Below are 20,171 nucleotides of genomic sequence, written 5' to 3' on the forward strand. Positions count from 1 at the left end.
TTGAATAGGTAATAAAATTAATATCTACTCAAATAAGTGACAAAATCAATCTCTTACTAAAAATTGTCTAAAGTATAACTTTTTTTTTTTTTAATATAATTAAAATATAACTTCCTAATCTAACCAAAAGAAATACTTGATGCAATTAAAAAAAATAAATACATTAAAAAAAGTAGTCTTGTTTAGATAATCCTACTCACTCCTATAATAACAAAAACTCTTAAAAAGCATTTGAGACAAATAATGAAATTGTGAAATATGAGAAATTGTGAAGCATTTGAGACAAATAATGAAATTGTGAAATATGAGAAATTGTGAAGTTTGGAGAGTTACAAAGTTATAGAACTCACACAGGAAATTAATAAAACACGAAACTAATATTTTTTAGTCAATGAAAATCAAGTACTCCTTGGCTCAACAATGAGTGTCCACTTCCCCAACTCTAACTCCTTGGACTAAGCATCCTCTAAATTCGTAATGGATGATTTTTAATAATTTTAGTAATTATTTAATTTTTCAAGTGCTAAATTGATAAAACAAAAACTTGAAATATGAAAGAAATGAAAATAAATTCTCTCTAAATTTTTTAAAGGAGGTGACTTAAGCATAGTTCGACGGACAATCTCTATCTCTTGAAAGAGTCGTTAATACAACAAATACAAGAGTGAAGATTTGAACTTATGAATCCAACAATAAAGAGATTAATAGATGCCTTAACCACTAAACTATACTAACGGTTCATATTAGCAAATTTCAAACGTTTTACCTTCTTCATTCCTATATTTGTGAAAGAAAATAGTTTAGTAAATTAGTAGATAAGATATCAATTACGATCCAAAAAATCAACTGTTGGATGTCTATCACAGGTCATCAACTGGAAAAAAAGAAAGAAAAAGGGTTGGGGGCAAATTTGAGACTTTGAAAAAGTAGAAGGTCAAATTTGAAAAGAAAAGAGGACTAATCCAAAAGCATGATTCACTTATATGTATTTGTCTCCACGATTGACCCATTGGCTTCGTCGTCCCCCCTGAAAGCAGGGGGCTCAGATCAAAGCCTCCGAACAATAACGCCGTAATGGACTTCCACCGGAATCCCTCCCTCAACAACCGCCATTCCTCTTCCCCCTCCTCCTCCTCCGCCTCCTCAACCACCGCCCCTCATAATCCCTCTGCCTCCGCCACTGCCACCGCCACCGCCTCCGCCGACACCGACCCTATGCACTCCTGGTGGGAGTCCGTTTCCAAAGCCCGCTCTCGTATCCACGCCCTTTCCTCTATTCTTCCCCCTCATTCCGACTCTTTTTTCCTCTCCTCCGTCGCCGATTCCGACCGTCCGGCCCTCTCTCTTTTGTCTTCTCATGATGCTTACTCCGCCATCTCCTCTGCCCTTGCCTCCTCCCTCTCTGGATCTGGTTCTGACCCTCTTTGCCACTGGCTTTACGATACTTTTCTCTCTTCCGATCCCCATCTCCGCCTTGTTGTTCTTTCTTTCCTTCCTCTTCTTTCCTCCTTGTACCTTTCTCGTGTCCATTCTACTTCCTCCGATTCCCCTTCTCTCCCTTCCCTCGCCGGTTTTGAGGCTGTGCTTCTCGCGCTTTATTCCTCTGAGGTTAAGTCTCGGGCGGGGAAGCCTGTTCTTGTCTCCATTCCTGATCTTTCGCTGCCTTCTCTTTATCATTCTCCTCGGAATAAGCCCAATTCTGGTGCCCAAGCTCAACTCAGGCCGTCTGTTGGGGTTCTTTCCCCTTCCCTCGAACCACAGAACGCGGTGAAGTCGACCAAAAGAGCTTGCATTGTTGGGGTTGCTCTTGATTGCTATTACAAGCAGATCTCACAGATGCCGAGCTGGTCGAAGCTTGAATTCTGCCGATCTGCGGCGTCGTGGGCTGGGCAAGATTGTTGCTGCAGGAGAGAGTTTGATAAAGAGGATGGTTTGGATATTGGTGGGTTTTCGGAGAAAAGGGCGTTGGAGTATACGGATGAGATAGAAGATGTTTCGGAAGAAATGGGTAGACTACAAATTGAAAAGTGTGGGAACAATTCCAATGATTCAGAATCTAAGGGGTCCAGAATTCCGCTGCCATGGGAGCTTTTGCAGCCAGTGCTTAGAATTTTAGGACATTGTTTACTGGCTCCTTTGAATTCGCAAGATGTTAAGGATGCAGCTTCCGTTGCTGTCAGGTGTTTATATGCGAGGGCATCTCATGATTTGGTACCACAGGTAATATTGGCCACTCGGAGTCTTATTCAACTTGACAACAGAACTCGTGCGGCTGCAAAGGCTGCAGCAGCAGCAGCAAATTCTTCTTCTAATGCTAATACACCCAGCAAAGATAAGAAACCAGAAATCCTATTAGTCTCAAAATAAACGATCTGAATGTCATTTGGTTTGCAGGTAACAGATGTTGTATAGTGAATCTGAAGCGGTTGAACATTACTTTGTTTAGGACAATACTGTATGGATGTCTGTATTCTTATATGATGGTTAAATCTCTCACCAAGTTACAAGCCTTTTGAGTTGTACTTTCATAGGATTTTATAGTACTTGTGTTTCATGGCTGAGTAGACCTCTTTGGTTAGAATTTCATGTGCTTGCCTATACGTGGAGGGTAATTTTTTGTTCTTTTTCCATTTTTGATTTTTTTTTTTTAATTACGGTTGGTGTGTATTGTCAAGGCTTAAATAACTCAAGTTTTATACTTGTTATGTGCTTCATTTTGATAGTGATGGTTCAGATTTATGCCATATACAATTCACTTGTGTTTGCCTATTCAATTCATACCATACATTAAGGTGAGCAGCTTAAGCTGAATTTCTTTTCTTGACTTTATTTGGGAATTTTGATTGTAGGTTAAACAAATAATCTCCTTTATTGGTAATGGTTGAACATGTTTACGAACCTACCGATTATTTTGTTCCTTAAATAAGATTTGGTGGTCTATTCTGAACTTAATGTTCTAAGGTCCCCTTGCTAATAAGGGGCATGGTATCCTAAGTAGTAGAGTTGTCGATGTAGGTCTTATGTTTTCCTAGACATCTTTGTTTATCTTACCATTTATTGTCTGGTGACTTGCCTTATACGTGATGTTTCTAATAGTTGTAACATTGCCTTCTCTGATGCTCACAGGGCAAGTTATCATTAGTAATTGAGTTCCCATTGTAGATCTTTTGTTTGCCTTCTGTTCATTCTCCTTCCCTGTTTTTGTTTCTCTCTTAAACCACCTTCTCCTCCTCTCAAACTAGAATCTACTATACACTCACTCTGTTTTCTACTTTAGAGATAGAACCTTGCGCGTGTCTATTTGGTTCCTTTTTCTTCCCTCCTTTCAAACCACCATCTACCTAAGAGCGACTCCATTTTTCTTCTTTAGATATAATCTTGTCTATTTGTTTGCCTCCTGTTTCTTCTCTTCTTTACTCTCTACCTTAGACCACTCTGCTTCTCCTTCTAAGAATGCCCTGAGGTTTATCTGGTCGTTTGCCTCCTGTTTTTCTACTTCTTTTTCTCAAATCATTGTACCTTCTTGATAATGTTGAAGTTGGGATGAATGCGTTTGAGCTTCAGTCAAATCATGGTAGGTTTCTTGTTGAAATGTAGGCTGTGCGTGAGGGGAATCTTGGCAGAGAAAAGCACTGGCATAACTTTTACATGATATGCTTGCAAACGATTGTAGAATTTGGAATTTTGAAGATGTTCTCTGGTGTCAAAACATTCTACATAACTGATGAATTTGGAATTTAAACTAGTGATTTCAGATCACTCAGAAACTTAATTCCCCTACACAACTCCCAGTCTCCAAATCCTGTCTTTAAGCCGCTGGATCTGGATATATGCTATTAACTCTGAGTCTCTGACATTGTGATTGAATACGACCTGATCGATTCTATTGGTTTGATAATTGTGTCCTTGAGTTCTAGTAATCTGTTGTGGGTTCTGTCACTATTATTTTGAACCCGCTTCCTCTCCAGCGGATCAACGTTTTTGGTTGCTGTGAAACTTCGATTAATTTTTGTTCCCATTTATTGGGCAGGATAGTAAATTGGTTGATTCAATGAAATGCTTATTTGATTTCATTTGTTTGTGTTATCGATCTAGAGTTGGTATTACAATTTGATTTTAAAGATGTACTCCATCAAAGATAAGGGGTATCTTCTAAAATTGAGTACAACAATTTAAATTTTGAAGTACTTTAATTTTTGACGAGGCTAAATATTTGTTGAAATATTTTACCACTCAATAATTTAACAGTGCAAGCATGTTTTTTAAACCACATATTTTTTAGTCACTAACGTGTGCAGATGAGTTGTTTTTAATTTTTTTTTTTTCTAAGAAAGTAATTACATAAATTTGAAAGAGAGATGTAACAACTTTCTTTCCTATCTTCTATGTGTATCTTGTTGTGTCAAATTACTTTACAAATGTTTGAAGATCATGTTACCTCACCATTAGTTAATATAATAGCATTAGAAACTTTTAAAGATTTAGAAATAGAAATTATAAATAAAAGCTAAACAAATACACTTATTAGAGACTAGTGATTAAATTTATAATAGGGTAAAAAAGAAGAAAAAAAAAGGAACGAAGATTTGAAGGACTTAAACATTGACGGTCATCCAATGATCAATCCTCATTTTCAAGCTTTGTTCTTAAAATGCTACAAGACAAGAAAGCCTACACCTTTAGTAACAGTCAAAAAGTTTAGCAAATTCCTATGCTTATCTTGTCTCATATGCTCGATGTTGTGAGCAGCTTACCTCACATACATTTGGTCTTTGGCCGTGTTTGCAAATATCAGTATTTAAAGTTTAGGATATTTTTTAAACTTTTGGAAGTTTGAGGATATTTTTTATCAAGTATAAAGTCGCAACACATTTATCGGAAACAAATCAAAACATTTGAACTTCCCAAATGTCATCATTAAATACAACTACAAACAGACATGGTTTTAGATGTCTACTTGCCTGTTCTGTTCAAGCTGGATTGGAAACAATGTCGAACAACCAACCTTGTACAATTGCTGGAATATCCATTTTTCAATATAAAAATGAGTGAATCATTCCCTTGTTTTTATCTTTAAGATAAATATAAAAATTCAGATTGGTTAGCTGTAATAGGAACTTAAAACAAAGATGGTTTTGATCTCATCGACATCGTTTAGTAGAAATCTGTTGCCAATGAACATTTGCTCAGAGTTGGACTTTTGAGCATGGAGTTTTCTTTGTTCTTCATTGCAGCAATACTATTGTTTAGATCTGTTGTGGCTCAAGTTGATATTCTTGTTGGCTTTAATGGAGATGAAAGAGATGCTTTGTATGCATTGAAGAAAACTTTCAATGACTCTTTTCTTAACAGAAACTGGACTGGAACTCACTGCCACAACAATCAGCCTCCTCTTTGGTATGGCCTTCAATGTGGCGATGGCCGAGTCACGGCGATATCATTGGATAGTTTGGGATTGGTGGGCAATATGAATATCAATGCATTCAACAAATTCACTGAATTGTCTGCATTAAGCTTGAAGAACAATTCCTTGTCAGGAAATGTATTCAATTTCACTTCCAACAAGAAGATGAAGGCTATAGATCTATCATCCAATGCGTTTGATGGGCCGATTCCGGATTCCCTTGTGAGTTTAAGTTCATTGGAATCATTGCAGCTTCAAAACAACAAGCTTACAGGTTCCATACCTGAACTCAATCAGTCTTCCTTAGCAGTATTTAATGTCTCAAACAACAACATCAAGGGTTTCATTCCAAGAACAAAGGCTCTTCAATCATTTGGGCCGGGGTCGTACCGCGATAATCCGGGACTCTGCGGTCCACCCTCTGATGTCTGCAACTCAATCATAAAAGGGTCAAATAACACAGCAGCACCTCCTGATTCTAATAAAGCCACTAATGATAATTCTTCTTCCAAGGCTCACGTCATTTTGTTGCTGGTTCTTGTTATTGTACTTTTTTTTGTTGCTAATCTATTGCTGCTCCTTCTCTACTTCAAGAAACATCTAGAGCTAAAGGAGCTCATAAAGCAACTAGGCACTAATGAAACAAAAGAGAAGAAAAATGAAAGCGTGACTGAAATCTCAATTCAGAACCAAGAACCTGCAGCAGATGAAGGAGGAAAGCTCATCTTCATGGAGGAGGGAGAAAATTTCCAACTTGGAGATCTTCTAAAAGCTTCAGCTGAGGGACTAGGTAAGGGGATATTTGGAAATAGTTATAAGGCAATGCTTGAAGGCAGGTCGCCTATCGTGGTCAAGCGGCTCAGAGATCTGAAACCGTTAACCGTTGGCGAATTCATGAAGCAAGTACAACTCATTGCTAAGCTAAGGCATCCAAACCTGCTTCCACTTGTTGCCTATTTCTATACAAAAGAAGAAAAGCTTTTGCTCTACAAGTATGCTGAAAAAGGAAACTTGTTTGATAGAATCCATGGTATGCTCTAGCTCTTTAGCTTCTCATTCTCTTCTTCCCTTCTATAAATTGCAACAGATTAGTTAAATCATGTAGTTGAAAACTGTTAAATCACTGGTGAACTTAAAAGCTAAGTTGATGGGTTACAAAAAATTTAATTATTTTAATGCTTCAACCCTCCACAAGTGTGTGGGCTTGAGAATTCGAATTAATCCTAACAACTGGAAATTAATACGAACTGGGGAGGAAAGACATTACAAAGATTTGAACACATGACCTACCTTCTGCTCTAATACTACAAAAATCATTAATCAATCCAAAAGCTTAAGCACATAAATTATGGTAAATATTATTATATAATACTTCAACAAAAACATATATAACTAAGGTAGATTAGATTGTTCTTAACTTGAAAGAATGATTCTTATTGTGTACCACAGGAGGCAGAGGTGTGGGGAGAGTTCCATTCAGATGGAGTTCACGACTGATTGTTGCTCAAGGAGTGGCAAGAGCTTTGGAATTTCTCCATTTCAATAGCAAGCCAAATAGCAGCAGCATCCCACATGGAAACTTAAAATCTTCAAATGTTTTACTTGGAGAGAATGATGAAGTTCTTGTTTCAGATTATGGCTTTGCTTCACTTGTAGCCCTTCCCATTGCAGCTCAATGCATGGTTTCATATAGATCACCTGAATATCAACAAATGAAGAGAGTATCAAGAAAATCAGATGTTTGGAGCTTTGGTTGCCTTCTTATTGAGCTATTGACAGGAAAAATCTCATCTCACTCAGCACCAGAAGAATCTCATGGCATTGATTTATGTGCTTGGGTTAATAGAGCGGTTAGAGAAGAATGGACAGCAGAAATATTTGACTCAGAAATAGCTTCACAAAGGTCTGCTATTCCAGGAATGCTGAATCTATTGCAAATTGCAATACGTTGTTCCAATATTTCACCTGATAAAAGACCCGAGATGAGTGAAGTTGTTAAAGAGGTTGAAAATATCAAACTTATAGAAAATGGAGACGAATATAGCTCTTCATTTGATCGATCTTTGACAGATGATTCAATGTCCACTGTTGGGTCAGGCATTGCAATGGATGAGAGATGAAAGATGCAAACTACTTCAATCCTAGATTTTAAAGATCATCTTAGCATACTGTTATTAAGACTCATATCTTTCATTGTTTTCTTTATGTGATATGAATAATGCAACAAACTATTTGTTATTTCTTAGATTTTGTGGATTGGAAATGCATATATGAGCAAGAATTTCAAAATCATTTGCTTGTACTTTGTTGAAATAAGCTATAGGAATAATGCTCTAATTGGAGCATTTTTCTACTGTGCATTTAAAGAGAAAACATACGCTACTTTTATCATTATATTTCATTAGAATAAATAAATAAATAACTTCGGGACATTTTATGAAAAGCAAAGAAGGCTGGCGCAAGCGCCAAGTATTTTGCATTTGTCTGATTTTTTTTTTAAAAAAATATAATTTAATTAAATATGGACAAAAATAGGGTGAGTGGAAAAGTATTGACAAATTTAGGGTTGTTAAATTGCATATCCCGTACACGATTTAGCGTTAATGTAATTCGGGGTACACGATTCTAGGCCACCCTAGTTAAAAAATCACTCATCGAGCAAAAAAAAAACCAACCAGCAGGCCATTCGCGTCAAAATCATACAAAATTGTGGATCCTGTCCACAATTTGGGGAGAGAAATTTAGAGAATCTAATTTTGGAGAAAATTTGATTTTAGAAGGAAAAAAAATGTTTTTGTTTCCCCTTTTATAGGGTTTTTTTTTTTTTTTTTTAATCTTAGTCTCTATGATCTAATTTTATAGAGAATTTGATGAGACTTTATAAGATTTTTCCACTACTTTAGTCATCATATATGATATGTTGTAATACAGGTCTACTGTTTCAATCCCTCCATATTTCTTTTTTTTTCCCTTCCTTTTCTTCTTTTTCAAATTATGTTGTCTTCAACTTTTTTCGATCAAAACATTTTTGTGTTTTGTTTCAAGGAGTTGAGAGAACTTAGCTTTTGTCTTCCTCATCTTGTAATTTTGAATTAATGAAGTCTTGAAGGTTTTATATAGTTGATGTAGACACGCCAAACATAATTGCTATGTACGTTTCTTCTTCCTTTTCTCTCTTTGAAATCTTGAAGATTTGTGAATGCCTTCTTTTTGTCTCTTAAATAATCGAGAGAGAAGAGAGGGGACTACAATTTGTATTCTTCCTTGATTTGCATGAGTAAAAATATGAATTTGGTAGAGTGATTTAATAAAGAAAATACACTTTCAAGAAAGGGAGATATGTGGCATGAATTGCTAAAACTAAGGTTGGTTATTCTTTATTTATTTTTGAGTATTTATGAATATTTCAAAGAAAAATAAAAGAAAACTCGTGTATCTAGATTTATTAGAACACTAAAATTGAGGATGATTATTCTTTATTTAAATTGAGGATGATTATTCTTTATTTATCTTTTTGTATTTATGAATATTTCAAAAAAAAAAGATAGAAAACTCCGGGTTCCACATGACCAACAACGTGGCAGCAACGTGAAAAGATGTTAGGAAGAGAATGAACCCGTATACCTGGTACACGAGTTTTCTACCAATTTTTCACAAATTTATTATTTCTTTTCAATATTATTAAAATCATTTTTTCATAACTACCCTATATTTATCATTTCTTTTTAAACATACAAAATTCTTGACCTTAACCCCATCATTTTTTATTCTTTTTTAATGTTTGGGTTTCAGTTGAGCACATTTTTAACTTCGGGGGTATTTTTGTCTTTCATAATTACTAATTAATAATTATAAAAATTAACTTTGCGGTTTTTTTTTTTAATTTACAAACTTTTTTACCATTTCTACGAATGAAACTAAAAAATTTGCTATTCTTTAAATCTAACCCTAACGAAGGAGGAGAAGAAAAGGGAGTAATTTGATGGTTTTGGTATTGGACATCGATGTTCATTCATTTGAATAGAATATCTCGCTTCACTTTGATTCATAGGAGTAATTTAATTAAGTTTCATTTTTCTTTTAAATGGGTTAACAAATAGCTCTTTTATTGATTCTGGTTTGACTTGATTCATAAAAGTTGAACAAGTTCAAACATTGGAAATCATAGGGAGCAAAATTTAAACCTAAACTTCATAAAATAGCTACCAGTGTTCACCCACACATCTCATCATCACCAAATATAGATAAAAAGATTCAAACTTTTAACCTTTTGGCTAAACACAATGAATTTACAACAGAATAATTTACCAAAAAAGGGAAGGAAAAAAACTCAAACCAATTGAAATGATGATGAATCTCAAATTCTCAATCACAACCTCCATTAAAACCCAAGTTATACTTGTATAGTAATTTACAAATTGTCAGAAGGAGATGTGGGTGTAACAGGAACTTCTTGTATCTTACATTAAATTTGTTTTTCCCCCCTTGTGTGGTGATATGTGAAAGAGAACTTGATTTTAACCTCTGTTTGGAAATGAATCTAATTCCATGGAATATAAATACTACTTTCAGAACACCCAAATGATGACAGAATTGTATTTTGATTCTAAAATGAAATTTTGCATCAGCTTGATCAAAACTGGTCTAACGTGAAAGGGAGCTGAGACATCAACCAAATTTTCCGATTTCGACTTTCTTCTTCATTTTTCTTTGACCATGATATATGAATGCATCTACAATTCCTGCAACGCTGAAAATACCTGCAAAACAAAGATCGGACTTTAGTCCTATGGCCGAGGGATTGTACCGGGGTACAATTATGTCGTACCAAATGAAGAGTCTTAAAGATAAATCAAGAAATTTTTTTGAAGAATGAATGTTTTCACTAAACAACAGCGATTCAAATAAAAAAACCCTCACGTCCATCTTGTCAAATTGGCATTTTTTGTACCCAATCTAAAAAAAACACTCATTCTTCCATTGTCTTCTCATGTCAGAAACTTTAGTCCTTCAAGAGTTCATTTGGTTGGCTCTTCATTCATTCGACTATATAATGTATTCTCTACGCCCTTGAAGTGAAAGCCCCCAAATTAAGCTTATATCTTGATCATTAGTCCCTTAAGTTGAAACCAAGGATCTTGTGAGATTGTATTCTCTACGCCCTTGAAGTGTGGTTGAAAAAAAAAAACACCCTTTAGACAATTGTATGGAAGAGGCCATCATTTAGAATTCACTTTCGAAATGACTTCTTAGATACGGTAAAGCAAATCTCTTCAATGGGATGATCATTTTGATTTTTGAAGCCACCAGACTCGATGCATCTGCCTGGTATTCTCTTTCTAAGCTTTATGTTTATTTTTCTATTCAAGATATAAGCTTAATTTGGGGGCTTTCATTTTTTCTGTTTAATTTACCTTTCTTTGGGTATTCTTAGTTCATGGCCTTTTTGGTTACTAGTTCGTATCTTTGTATTTTGAATTTTAGTCTTTTTTCATTATATCAATGAAAAGTTTTGTTTTCTTCTAAAAAGATCACTCTCACAAAGCCATCAACCCCCGTGAGTTTGCTGTGAAATTTTGGAGCTTCATTCTACATTGGTTTGGGCGGTTTACGGTCTTACCAGAGGACCCAAAACAGTTGCTGTACTTAACACTTGAGGGACATCAATTCACGTTATTGGAAAAAACTCAGAAAATTAATAGAGCACTCTGCAGAACCATTTGGCAATAGAGGATTTTCCAAGATAAGGAACTTCTGTATCACAGATTTTCTGAAGCTAACGTTAATCTGGTTGTTTCATGGTGCAAACGCTACCCTTTTCCACTACCATAACTTTTCCTCCATTCCCTCCTATTGGAGAGGTCTTTTATTTTCTCCCCCGTTTGAAATTTCACACTAACAAAAAGATATATGGAGAAAGAAACCACTTGTAAACAAACATATAAATATGCACGTGGTTATACTTGGGTTGGGAAGAGAAAAGAGAGCATATGGTACCTCCAATTATGGCACAAATGTGCGTCATGAAGTGTAAAAATGGAACATGCTCCTCTGTATAGGTCACCTGAACAATGAATAGAAAGAGAAGTCAAACACAGCGCCTTGTGGTTCGCTTCTAAAAGAACTTAAATGACATTTAATTTACAGATATCCTTCGTTTCCTACTTTATTTTTACCCCACTAGAAAACTAAAAAATTCATGTTCTTTTATCATTTCACATAAAGATGACCCATTCAAACATCTAAAAGAACTTAAGGTAATATTTAGGCCCCAACCAATAAATGACTTCGTTTTTAGTTTTCTATCCATAGAATTTATTATCCACTCCACCCCCTAAATATTCAACAACAAAACACATTTTTTAGAACTATTATTAGTTTTTAAAATTTGACAAGGAACAAAAAAATAAATTATTTAACAAGAAATAATTTGTAAACAAGTTCAACTAGAAAAACTAATCAAAGGGGTTGAGCATGGAGTGGAGTTGTAAAATCTAGTGAGCATGGACCCAATGTAACATTTTTTTATGATACAGCGTAAGAAGTTAATAAGGCATAAAATTAATTTTTTTGGTCGTGGGACCCATGAACTCCTTGGACCAAATAAGAAATGGAATTCAAAACTTTTACTCTGAACAACCCCAAAATAGTTGTCTGTCAAAGATAACATTCAGTTACCATATCATATTCGTATGATGTTGATTCATTCAATTATTTATGGTAAAATGGTAAAATCATACTTTCTGATAGTTATTTGAGGTGTTAAAACCCTTCAAACACTTTCGATAATCAAGAAATAAGGTGAACTGGGTAAAAAGTATCTGATTATCATCACCCACCAATGACAGCTGAAGTTCCAATATTACAATAAAGAACAATGTAGTTTTTGTTTTCAGATACATTTCGGATGTAGATATATTACCAACCTTAACAGGAGAAAGGTCATAGTAGAAGAAGACTCCAGGTATAGTCTGAGAACTTCCGAACTCCACACTCTTAAAATGCTCCGTGACAGAGTACTGCACAGAATCATCGATATGAAGTTCGAGGCATCATCCAAGTGAAAATATAACATCCATAAGTCCATCTCCAAGTACTTTCAGTAATACCTGATTTGAATGAACAGTACGGCCTTTGATGTTTGTATATATAGTTGGAACCACCTGCGATTTAGATATATTCAGATTTCTTCCTAACAGCTTATAAGTACCAGAGAGAACATTGCACCTATCTAACCAACAAGGCTCACGTGAATGAATGCTGGTTTAACAAGACGGGCAGATCTAAACTCCACACTCATCATACGATAGTGAATGGACCAGCTTTAAATTGTAAAAGCACTTTCCCAAGCCCCCCTGGCCACGAGAAGTGAATTCATGACTTGTCAATTGTATGACAAGAGGAAACGACTTTATAAAAGGAAAATGGGATACTCACTTATTGTAAATCCTTACCCTCTCTATCATTATATATATATATATATAAAGAAACAACTAGAGAAAAAAAATGAAAGAATACAAGGGCAAACCCTCAAATCATCGCATTTAGTCTTAATTCCTACCATTCATTTTTTATTAAAAAATTTGGTACAGAGGTAGATTATGGTGTATCACCGTCCATTAGCATGAAGTCTGATAAGTAAATATGTCAAGTATCCAAACAACATTTATATTCATTTTTTAACAGAAACGGGGTATTAAGATTGTCTATCCCTGAAGCAGGGACACAAAAACCCATTTAAAAAGAGGATTGTGCTTCTTACCTTGACAAAGTATTGGTGCATGACATTCTGTTTATCATATTCCCAATGCACCCTGAATAAGCAACGAAAGCACATCTCTTAGACGGGGTAATTTTGTGAAGTAAAATTGATTTGATTATATGAAGCTTGGAGTTTATGGCATTGAGTATGCACTAGGTTTGAGAGAAAATTTAAATATATATATATATATATATATATATATATATTTATCAGATAATTGACTTGAATGATTCTGGCCAGAAAAATATATCTTTAAAAAAACTAGAAATACAAAGTTAAATAAGAAACCGTCATGCTTCAGCTGAAATTATTAATAGTACTAGAATCATTTTTTACAACTTAAAATCTATAGAGGCAGCGGAAAAAATAATTACCCATCAAGGGGATTTACCAAGCCATCATAGTGGTCGCCAAAAGCTAATCTGTTTATCCTGTGACTTACCTGCATCATGTATGTAGAACTTAAAATGTAAGACAGGATGAAAATATATATCAGAGCAAGAAAGAGAGATTGATTATAAACAATGCTTGGGCTATGCATGCCTTCTGCATTGCATGTTTCAAATTTACACAAGTACAAACCCATACATTATAATCGCTCGTTTGTAAAGCAAGCAGCCCAAGAAAATTGAAACTTGACTGATGAAAGCTTTTTCCAGGCACAAAGTGGAAACTTCCAGCTACTTTATTAACTTCAAGAGATCCTTCGATGTTACACCCTTCACCTTCTTCATCCTTTACCTTCTGTATGAAACCTTCTCGTTGGCACTGAAAATAAAAGGCATAAATCTTAATTGGCGACAAAAACTGACTACACCATTCACTTGTAGTATGGAAACAACACAAATAAACAAAGTGCAGAGAGAATCTTCCTCAGTTTCATGCAATGGTTGGGAACACAAAATTAGCAACAAAATTGAATGACTTTAGGAATAAGGGCATTGAAAAAGTTATATATTTGAAAGAGATTGTTGCACATGTAATCCTGTATGGGCATCTATTATCCCTCGACATTTAAAACCAATGCCTCAATCAAAACTCAATATTTATAATTCCAAATTTAATCCCAAAAGGATATACAAACAAGAAATGGATGCAAATAGATGGTGTCTTCCGTTGACAGCAGCACAGTATCCAACTAGAACTCCTTGGGGCTTTCGTCAATTTCACAAATCATAGAAGTTAAAAGCTGAGGACCTTGAAAAGTGACATATCATCATATCGGTGTTGCATTCTGTTTCATGCCTCTTTGTATAAGCATAATGTCAACCCCCTCCACAAAGACGTGCCCCCAACCTTTAACTAATAATAATAAGTAACTTGTGTAAAACTTTCGGTGACTGAAGGCCAATGTCTGATCTCTCTATCTTTTGTACTCTGCCTTTCACTAATTAATTTTTTCCCTAATCAATTTTAATTTATCTAACGAGGATCATAAAAATCAGAACACACTCAAAGAGTCAAGTTTCCAGGAATCAGATACCACAAACGTTAAAGTACCATTTACCAAAAAAAACAAAGTATCGAAGTAACCAAGTTGGATTTGATTAACTTTTTCTTTCTTTTATATTACTCCATCAAACTACAAGTCATATAAACCTTGTACAAAAATGAATGTTGATGTACATTTTTGCCTTGTATAATCTATTATTTCTCTCCATGAAAGTGTGGTTTCTTAAAAATTTAAAAATAAAAAATAAAAAATCAATGGATATAATTCCAACCTCTAAACATTACATTATAAGGAAAAACATGGCATTTTTCCCTTCTTGGTGGGACTGCACTTAGTGATTAGCCACGTGCGTGCCTCCTATAGTTCTATGCAGCATATAATATCCTATAAATGGCAATTATTACAATCTGACGTACCTGGTCTATCAAATCTTGATTGGTAATAGCCCAACCTTTCTTTCTGTATGCTTCACGAACTTCTTCACATGAATTACAACAATCATCATCAGACTGCAAAGAAAAGAAGGGGGAAAAGCCTTCACATTTCTGATACAATTTCAAGAAATATGTGCAATTTTAAAGGAAAAAAATCAAAAGCAGAAAAACTGTAAATGATTTCTACTTCAGCAATATGCCAGTCACTCGTAAACATTACACTTAGGCAAAAGAATACATAAAATTTAAAAAGAATAACAATGCTCTAAGAAACCAAAATGAATAACAAAATTATATGATAGCTTCATACCAATATGAAGTGCTATAAAGCAAAATAAAGCAATGGAAACCAGAAAGGATATCTTTAATAATCATAATTATTATTATTATTTTAAAAAAAAAAAAAAAAAAAACCCTCTTTTTGGCTCCAGAATCATAATCAAAGCTGCACAAAGAATAAAGCGAAACCCACAGAAGTAAACAAAGGATAACAAATGGTCAAAAGTACCTCTTCTGCTCCAAAACATGAACCACAATACGTTTCATTGTGCTCCAGCCTGCCACCATGCCTCTGCAATGGTTTCTCAATCTAGAGAACGAAAAAAACAAAAATGATTATAGGGAAAGAAATACCAATAGCCAAAAGAAATATTAACAGGGAAAAAAGAAAAAGAACAAGTGGTGGAACTTCTAAAATAAGAAACCAACAGAAGAATCCAAGATAAATCATTGTCTCCACGAAGGGAGCTGGTGAGAAATATTACACAAGTCTCATATTTAACTTCTTTGGTCATCCCTAGGCAACCTCAGAACTTGCACTGTATGATCTATTCTAATAAGAAAATCTATATTCGAGATCTTTATCCTATATGATTATTTTTCCATCAGTCATCAGTTCTCCATTATCAATGAATTCATGGAGGAATCTGATTCCTAAATTATATGCTACTCAGAGGGATATTGTGAGGAGATAGAGAACTGGCCTGGGAATTGGAGAACTCGGGATGTATCCTAGCAATTTATGGGGGCTATTTTCAGTAAGGGTCAAAGTATTCCTTGTGAATTGCCAATATGGTATTTGAATTGATTTATCCAGTAGAAGCCTTGGATGTTCGTTTGACTCCGTTCCCATTTCTTACTTTGGCTTCCCCTAGGGAGGTAATCAAAAGTTTGTGGCCGTATGAGATCTGATTATATGCAGAGGAAGTTAGACATATGGAGAGGGTTGCTTCTTTCAAATGGGGGAGGTTGATTTTAGGCTTTTAGCCTAGGTCCTCCTCAACAGCCTGCCCATCTATCTGTTTTCTCTTCTGAAGGCCCCTTGAAAAGTCATCAACTCCATGGGTAACCAAAAAAAATCATCAGGAACTTCATATGGTCTTGGGAGTCTATAAGCTGGGAGCCACTTGGTGAATTGGAGCCTCTCCTCTCTGCCTTTAAAGAGGAAAGGTTCCGTGGGCTCCTTGTTTCACAGAAACAGAAATGGCTAAGGAGATTTAGTACTGAACAGATGCTTTTTGGAGGAGGTGGTTGTAGCTATTTACGGTGATAGAGGGTGGATGATGAAGCAAATAAATGGGAAAGCGGGGGGGTAGACCATGGAAAGATATTGCCAAGAACAGTAAGTGGTTTGTCCTCTTCACTAAGTTTTTGGCAAAGAATGGCCATAGCATCAGATTGTGAGAAGAGGGTTATACGAATGGGGGTGCCTTTGCACTTTGCAGATAGATTCCCAAAAATCATGTTCTGTCCTCCAAAAATGATGCCCCAATCGCTTCGAGTTGGGTTGCTGATCAACAAGATGTGGAACTTCCTGAATAGTTGGGAGGCCCTAGCAACATTTTGGAGAAACTGTAGCTCGAGGATAGCCTTCTGTGGATCTTAGATTCTGGCGGCAGATTTTCCTCAAAATCTGCATTTCTCTCCCTCACCCAATGTTTGCCAAGTCAGGAACTTTCCATCAAGGCATCAATTGAGCTGATATAATTTGGAGGCAAAATATTCCTCAAAAATTGAATTTTTTTCTTGTGGTCTGTGATGTATATAAGTATTAACACAACTGAGAAGCTTCAGAAGAAGTTAACAAATAGGGCATTATGCCTACGGTTTTCTGCCTCTGCGTGGAAGGAAGAGGAGCTGAATCATTACATCATTTACTGCTGCATTGTCCTTTTACTGCTAGAGGGTGGAGTTAAATTCTTAAGGAGCTCGATCTCTCTATGCCTTCAGGATAAAGTAGATAACTGGTTTTTGGAAGCCCGCTGGAGCATGAATTTTAAAGGGAAAACAAAAATTCTGTGGACTTGCTTGGTGAAGGCTACTCTTTGATTGACGTGGAAGGAGAGAAATTCTATAATTTTTAAAACAAGTGGAATATAGAAGCTTCTTTTGTCTATAGTATACAGCATATGGCCTCTTGCTCGAGTTCAAACCACAAAGACTTTTGTAATTACAGTCTTTTCATGATTATTAGAAATTGATGATAGCTTTCCTTAGGGAGAGAGCACCCTCGGCCCCCAGGTATTCCTAGTGTTCTTTTTATTAGAATATATTCATTTCATAATAAAAAAAATAATAAATAATAACAATCAGATTAACTTATCATAATCAGTAAAAAGAAAACATTTGTGTCTGGCCATTTTCATTAAAACTCTGAAACCTCGCATGGTCAATTATGATGAATAATCATAATAAAACAGATAACACAAGAAATAATTTTTTGTCAGCAAAAACCATCAAAATACAGTCTATTAACCTTGGGTGCACCAATGCCATCTGGTCTGGCTTCTATAACCTTTCCATGATAGTCAATTCTTTTCTTGATTATATTATGTCTCTGAAAGCAAACAATGTATCCAAACATAAGAAAATATGAGACTATATTCAAGTATATGGTAAGATAAGATACTAGCCAAGTTACGAGATAGAATGGCAAGATAATATGAAAAAAAAAAAGGGATACAGTGACAAAGTATTAATATTTGCAGCACATACAATATCAAGATGTTGCTCTCCACTGATATCTATGGCATCAAGACTGAGTATAGAACACGGAATTGCAGGAAAACTCAAATCAAACTGCATCAAGAAGAAAAGAATAAGGTTTAAGTCCATAGAACATAGACAATTGAACTAGGTCAAGAGGGACATAAATTGTAATTCACATCTACATCTATACAGTTCATCAATTTTAAAAAATAATCATATGAACCTATTTCAAAAGTGATATTTCACATTTAGGTAAGATGTCGATTAGTTGAACAAGATTGATAAACAATATCCAGACTACAGACAAAGTTCCTCCCAACCCACGGCTACCAGCATTTAAAACAGATATAAACTTGGCAGTTTTCCTCGTTGGAAACTTAAAATGGTTATCAATCGAAACTTCCTCTCCAGCTCTATATTTTAGTTGAACTGCATGAAACTAAAATGTTTCCAAACCTCAACAATAAAAAGGGAATAGATAATGACTTAAGAGCTTTTAAGGGCGAACGTTAAACCTAAAATGTAATGCATAGACACAAAGAAAGAACAATATAGTATCAATGCCTCAAAAAACTCGTAATTACATTTATGTGTAATTTTCCTCCCCTTGATGTATCTACAACAAGCTTTGTCTCGGTTGTAGCATGGAGGTACATTCCTGCAACCACACATCACAAATGATGGTCATAAAAGGCTTGAAAGCAACAGAAAATGTAAAATACCAAATAATAAAAGGCTTAACATATATTTTCAAACTACATAATAGCTGAACAGCCTGAACTATAGGCTCATACGAAAAGAAGGGAAAAAAATGTATGAAGGTTAATGGGAGTCGAATATCATGGGTCAAACCTGATATGATAAACATAGCTTAAATGGAGAATTAATATCTTTCAATACCCAACAAGAAATTGTTGGCCATAGCCCATTAAAGAGTCCATAAAATGTAAATGAATTGCCTGCATAAAAGACCCTTGCCTTGAAAAGCCAAGTTTGGTAATTAGAAAATTGCTGGAATAGGAATACATCCGATACTTGCAATGAGAACTTGGCAACATTGATGTCACTTGGGGGAGGTGAATAAATCAGGGCATTTTAGTGAGCAACAGTACTCATACGTCTGAAGTTGCATGACTCTTAAAGAACCCGTAGAATGTAGTGTTCCAAGTTACATATGAATGAGGTCCTGTACTTTTTTTTTTTTTCAATCTTAAAAGGTTTTCCACATTAAAACTTCTTTTGCCTGCTGAACAGCCATGAAAGACAAAGAGGAAAGGCAAATCGCATAACAGTAAAAACAACAACATCAAATTGCATCGTCCCATAACTTTCAGATATAAAAACAAATTCAAACTAAAATCAAACCCATTAATCAGATAACCGAAGGAGGGTAGACAATACTTTCAGAAAATTTAAAAAATAATAATAATAATAAAAGAAAGAACAACAGAACATACTTAGCTCAGAGAAGAAGAGGAAGAGCATGATAAAGGAGGAAGCGAGGGTGATTAAACCACCAGAAAAGGTGCGCCTATAGAAATCTTCATTGATTTTAGGGTAGGCATCCAAATTGCGGAGCTTGTTGAAGACGGCATCCATGGATTGAAGGAAGAAAAGCAAGGAACTTTGAAGATTGAAGGCTTCGGAATGCGAATTCCGAACAAATCAGAAGAAGAGTAACATATATAGAAATTGATTTGACTAAATCAAGAAATGTAGGAATGGCGGAATAGTCGGTAATTGCATAGATTTGCGGTACGCGATTTGAGCTTCGGTGTAGATTTGGGTTGCTTCGCCGTATACGGTGAACATACGGAATCCATTCTGAACTTTGTGTTTTACCAAACGACGACGTTTTCTTCCCTATCCATTGATTTCATGATTCATTTAAGATTTGCATTTTTAACTCTATTTTTTTATTAAATAATCACATTTTCGCCTTTAACTTAATTTTTAATTTGAAAAATAAAAAGAACTATAATTGATTAAGTTTCTCTCATTTTTTCAACACAATTAGAAGATGTGTCATTGCCAACTGAGCTATCCTTTTTGGTTGTGTTTACATTATTTTGTTACATAAATATTGTGTTTTGAAAATTCTAATATAAAATCATTTTAGTCCAATTGACT

General features: G+C 35.1%; 3 protein-coding genes across 3 annotated transcripts; 2 read left to right on the forward strand and 1 right to left on the reverse strand.

Annotated features, from left to right (window-relative positions):
- The first annotated feature begins 926 nt into the window (after positions 1-926).
- LOC120091307 (hyccin) lies at positions 927-2,751 on the forward strand. Its single transcript, XM_039049282.2, has one exon. It carries the CDS (start codon positions 1,075-1,077, stop codon positions 2,365-2,367), a length of 1,293 nt encoding a protein of 430 aa, XP_038905210.1. The 5' UTR covers positions 927-1,074; the 3' UTR covers positions 2,368-2,751.
- Positions 2,752-5,090: 2,339 nt separating this feature from the next.
- On the forward strand, positions 5,091-7,696 carry LOC120091306 (inactive leucine-rich repeat receptor-like serine/threonine-protein kinase At1g60630). The gene is made up of 2 exons (XM_039049281.2): positions 5,091-6,434; positions 6,854-7,696. The coding sequence occupies exons 1-2, from the start codon at positions 5,207-5,209 to the stop codon at positions 7,522-7,524; spliced, it is 1,899 nt and encodes a 632-aa protein (XP_038905209.1). The 5' UTR covers positions 5,091-5,206; the 3' UTR covers positions 7,525-7,696.
- Positions 7,697-9,755: 2,059 nt separating this feature from the next.
- Positions 9,756-19,937, reverse strand: LOC120091856 (uncharacterized). The gene is made up of 13 exons (XM_039050005.2): positions 19,499-19,937; positions 18,626-18,699; positions 18,048-18,131; positions 17,809-17,889; positions 15,562-15,642; positions 15,036-15,128; positions 13,755-13,934; positions 13,541-13,608; positions 13,167-13,218; positions 12,514-12,567; positions 12,331-12,423; positions 11,402-11,468; positions 9,756-10,164 (listed from the first exon to the last, which is right to left on the reverse strand). The coding sequence occupies exons 1-13, from the start codon at positions 19,638-19,640 to the stop codon at positions 10,073-10,075; spliced, it is 1,161 nt and encodes a 386-aa protein (XP_038905933.1). The 5' UTR covers positions 19,641-19,937; the 3' UTR covers positions 9,756-10,072.
- Between the last annotated feature and the right edge of the window lie 234 nt (positions 19,938-20,171).

This window comes from Benincasa hispida, chromosome 11, assembly GCF_027475165.1.
Source record: "Benincasa hispida cultivar pf3 chromosome 11, pf3_genome.v1.1, whole genome shotgun sequence".
In the NCBI taxonomy this organism is placed as follows: domain Eukaryota; kingdom Viridiplantae; phylum Streptophyta; class Magnoliopsida; order Cucurbitales; family Cucurbitaceae; genus Benincasa; species Benincasa hispida.

Bases quoted from the DNA above. Each gene is read 5' to 3' on its own strand.
- LOC120091856 (XM_039050005.2), bottom strand. From the start codon at position 19,640: ATGGATGCCGTCTTCAACAAGCTCCGCAATTTGGATGCCTACCCTAAA. The intron at 11,469-12,330 runs GTTGGTAATATA...TTCATTGTTCAG, and splicing joins ATGACCTTTCTCCTGTTAAG to GTGACCTATACAGAGGAGCA. The intron at 10,165-11,401 runs GTACCATATGCT...TTTGTTTTGCAG, and splicing joins CATTTGTGCCATAATTGGAG to GTATTTTCAGCGTTGCAGGA.
- LOC120091306 (XM_039049281.2), top strand. From the start codon at position 5,207: ATGGAGTTTTCTTTGTTCTTCATTGCAGCAATACTATTGTTTAGATCT. The intron at 6,435-6,853 runs GTATGCTCTAGC...TGTGTACCACAG, and splicing joins CTTGTTTGATAGAATCCATG to GAGGCAGAGGTGTGGGGAGA.
- LOC120091307 (XM_039049282.2), top strand. From the start codon at position 1,075: ATGGACTTCCACCGGAATCCCTCCCTCAACAACCGCCATTCCTCTTCC.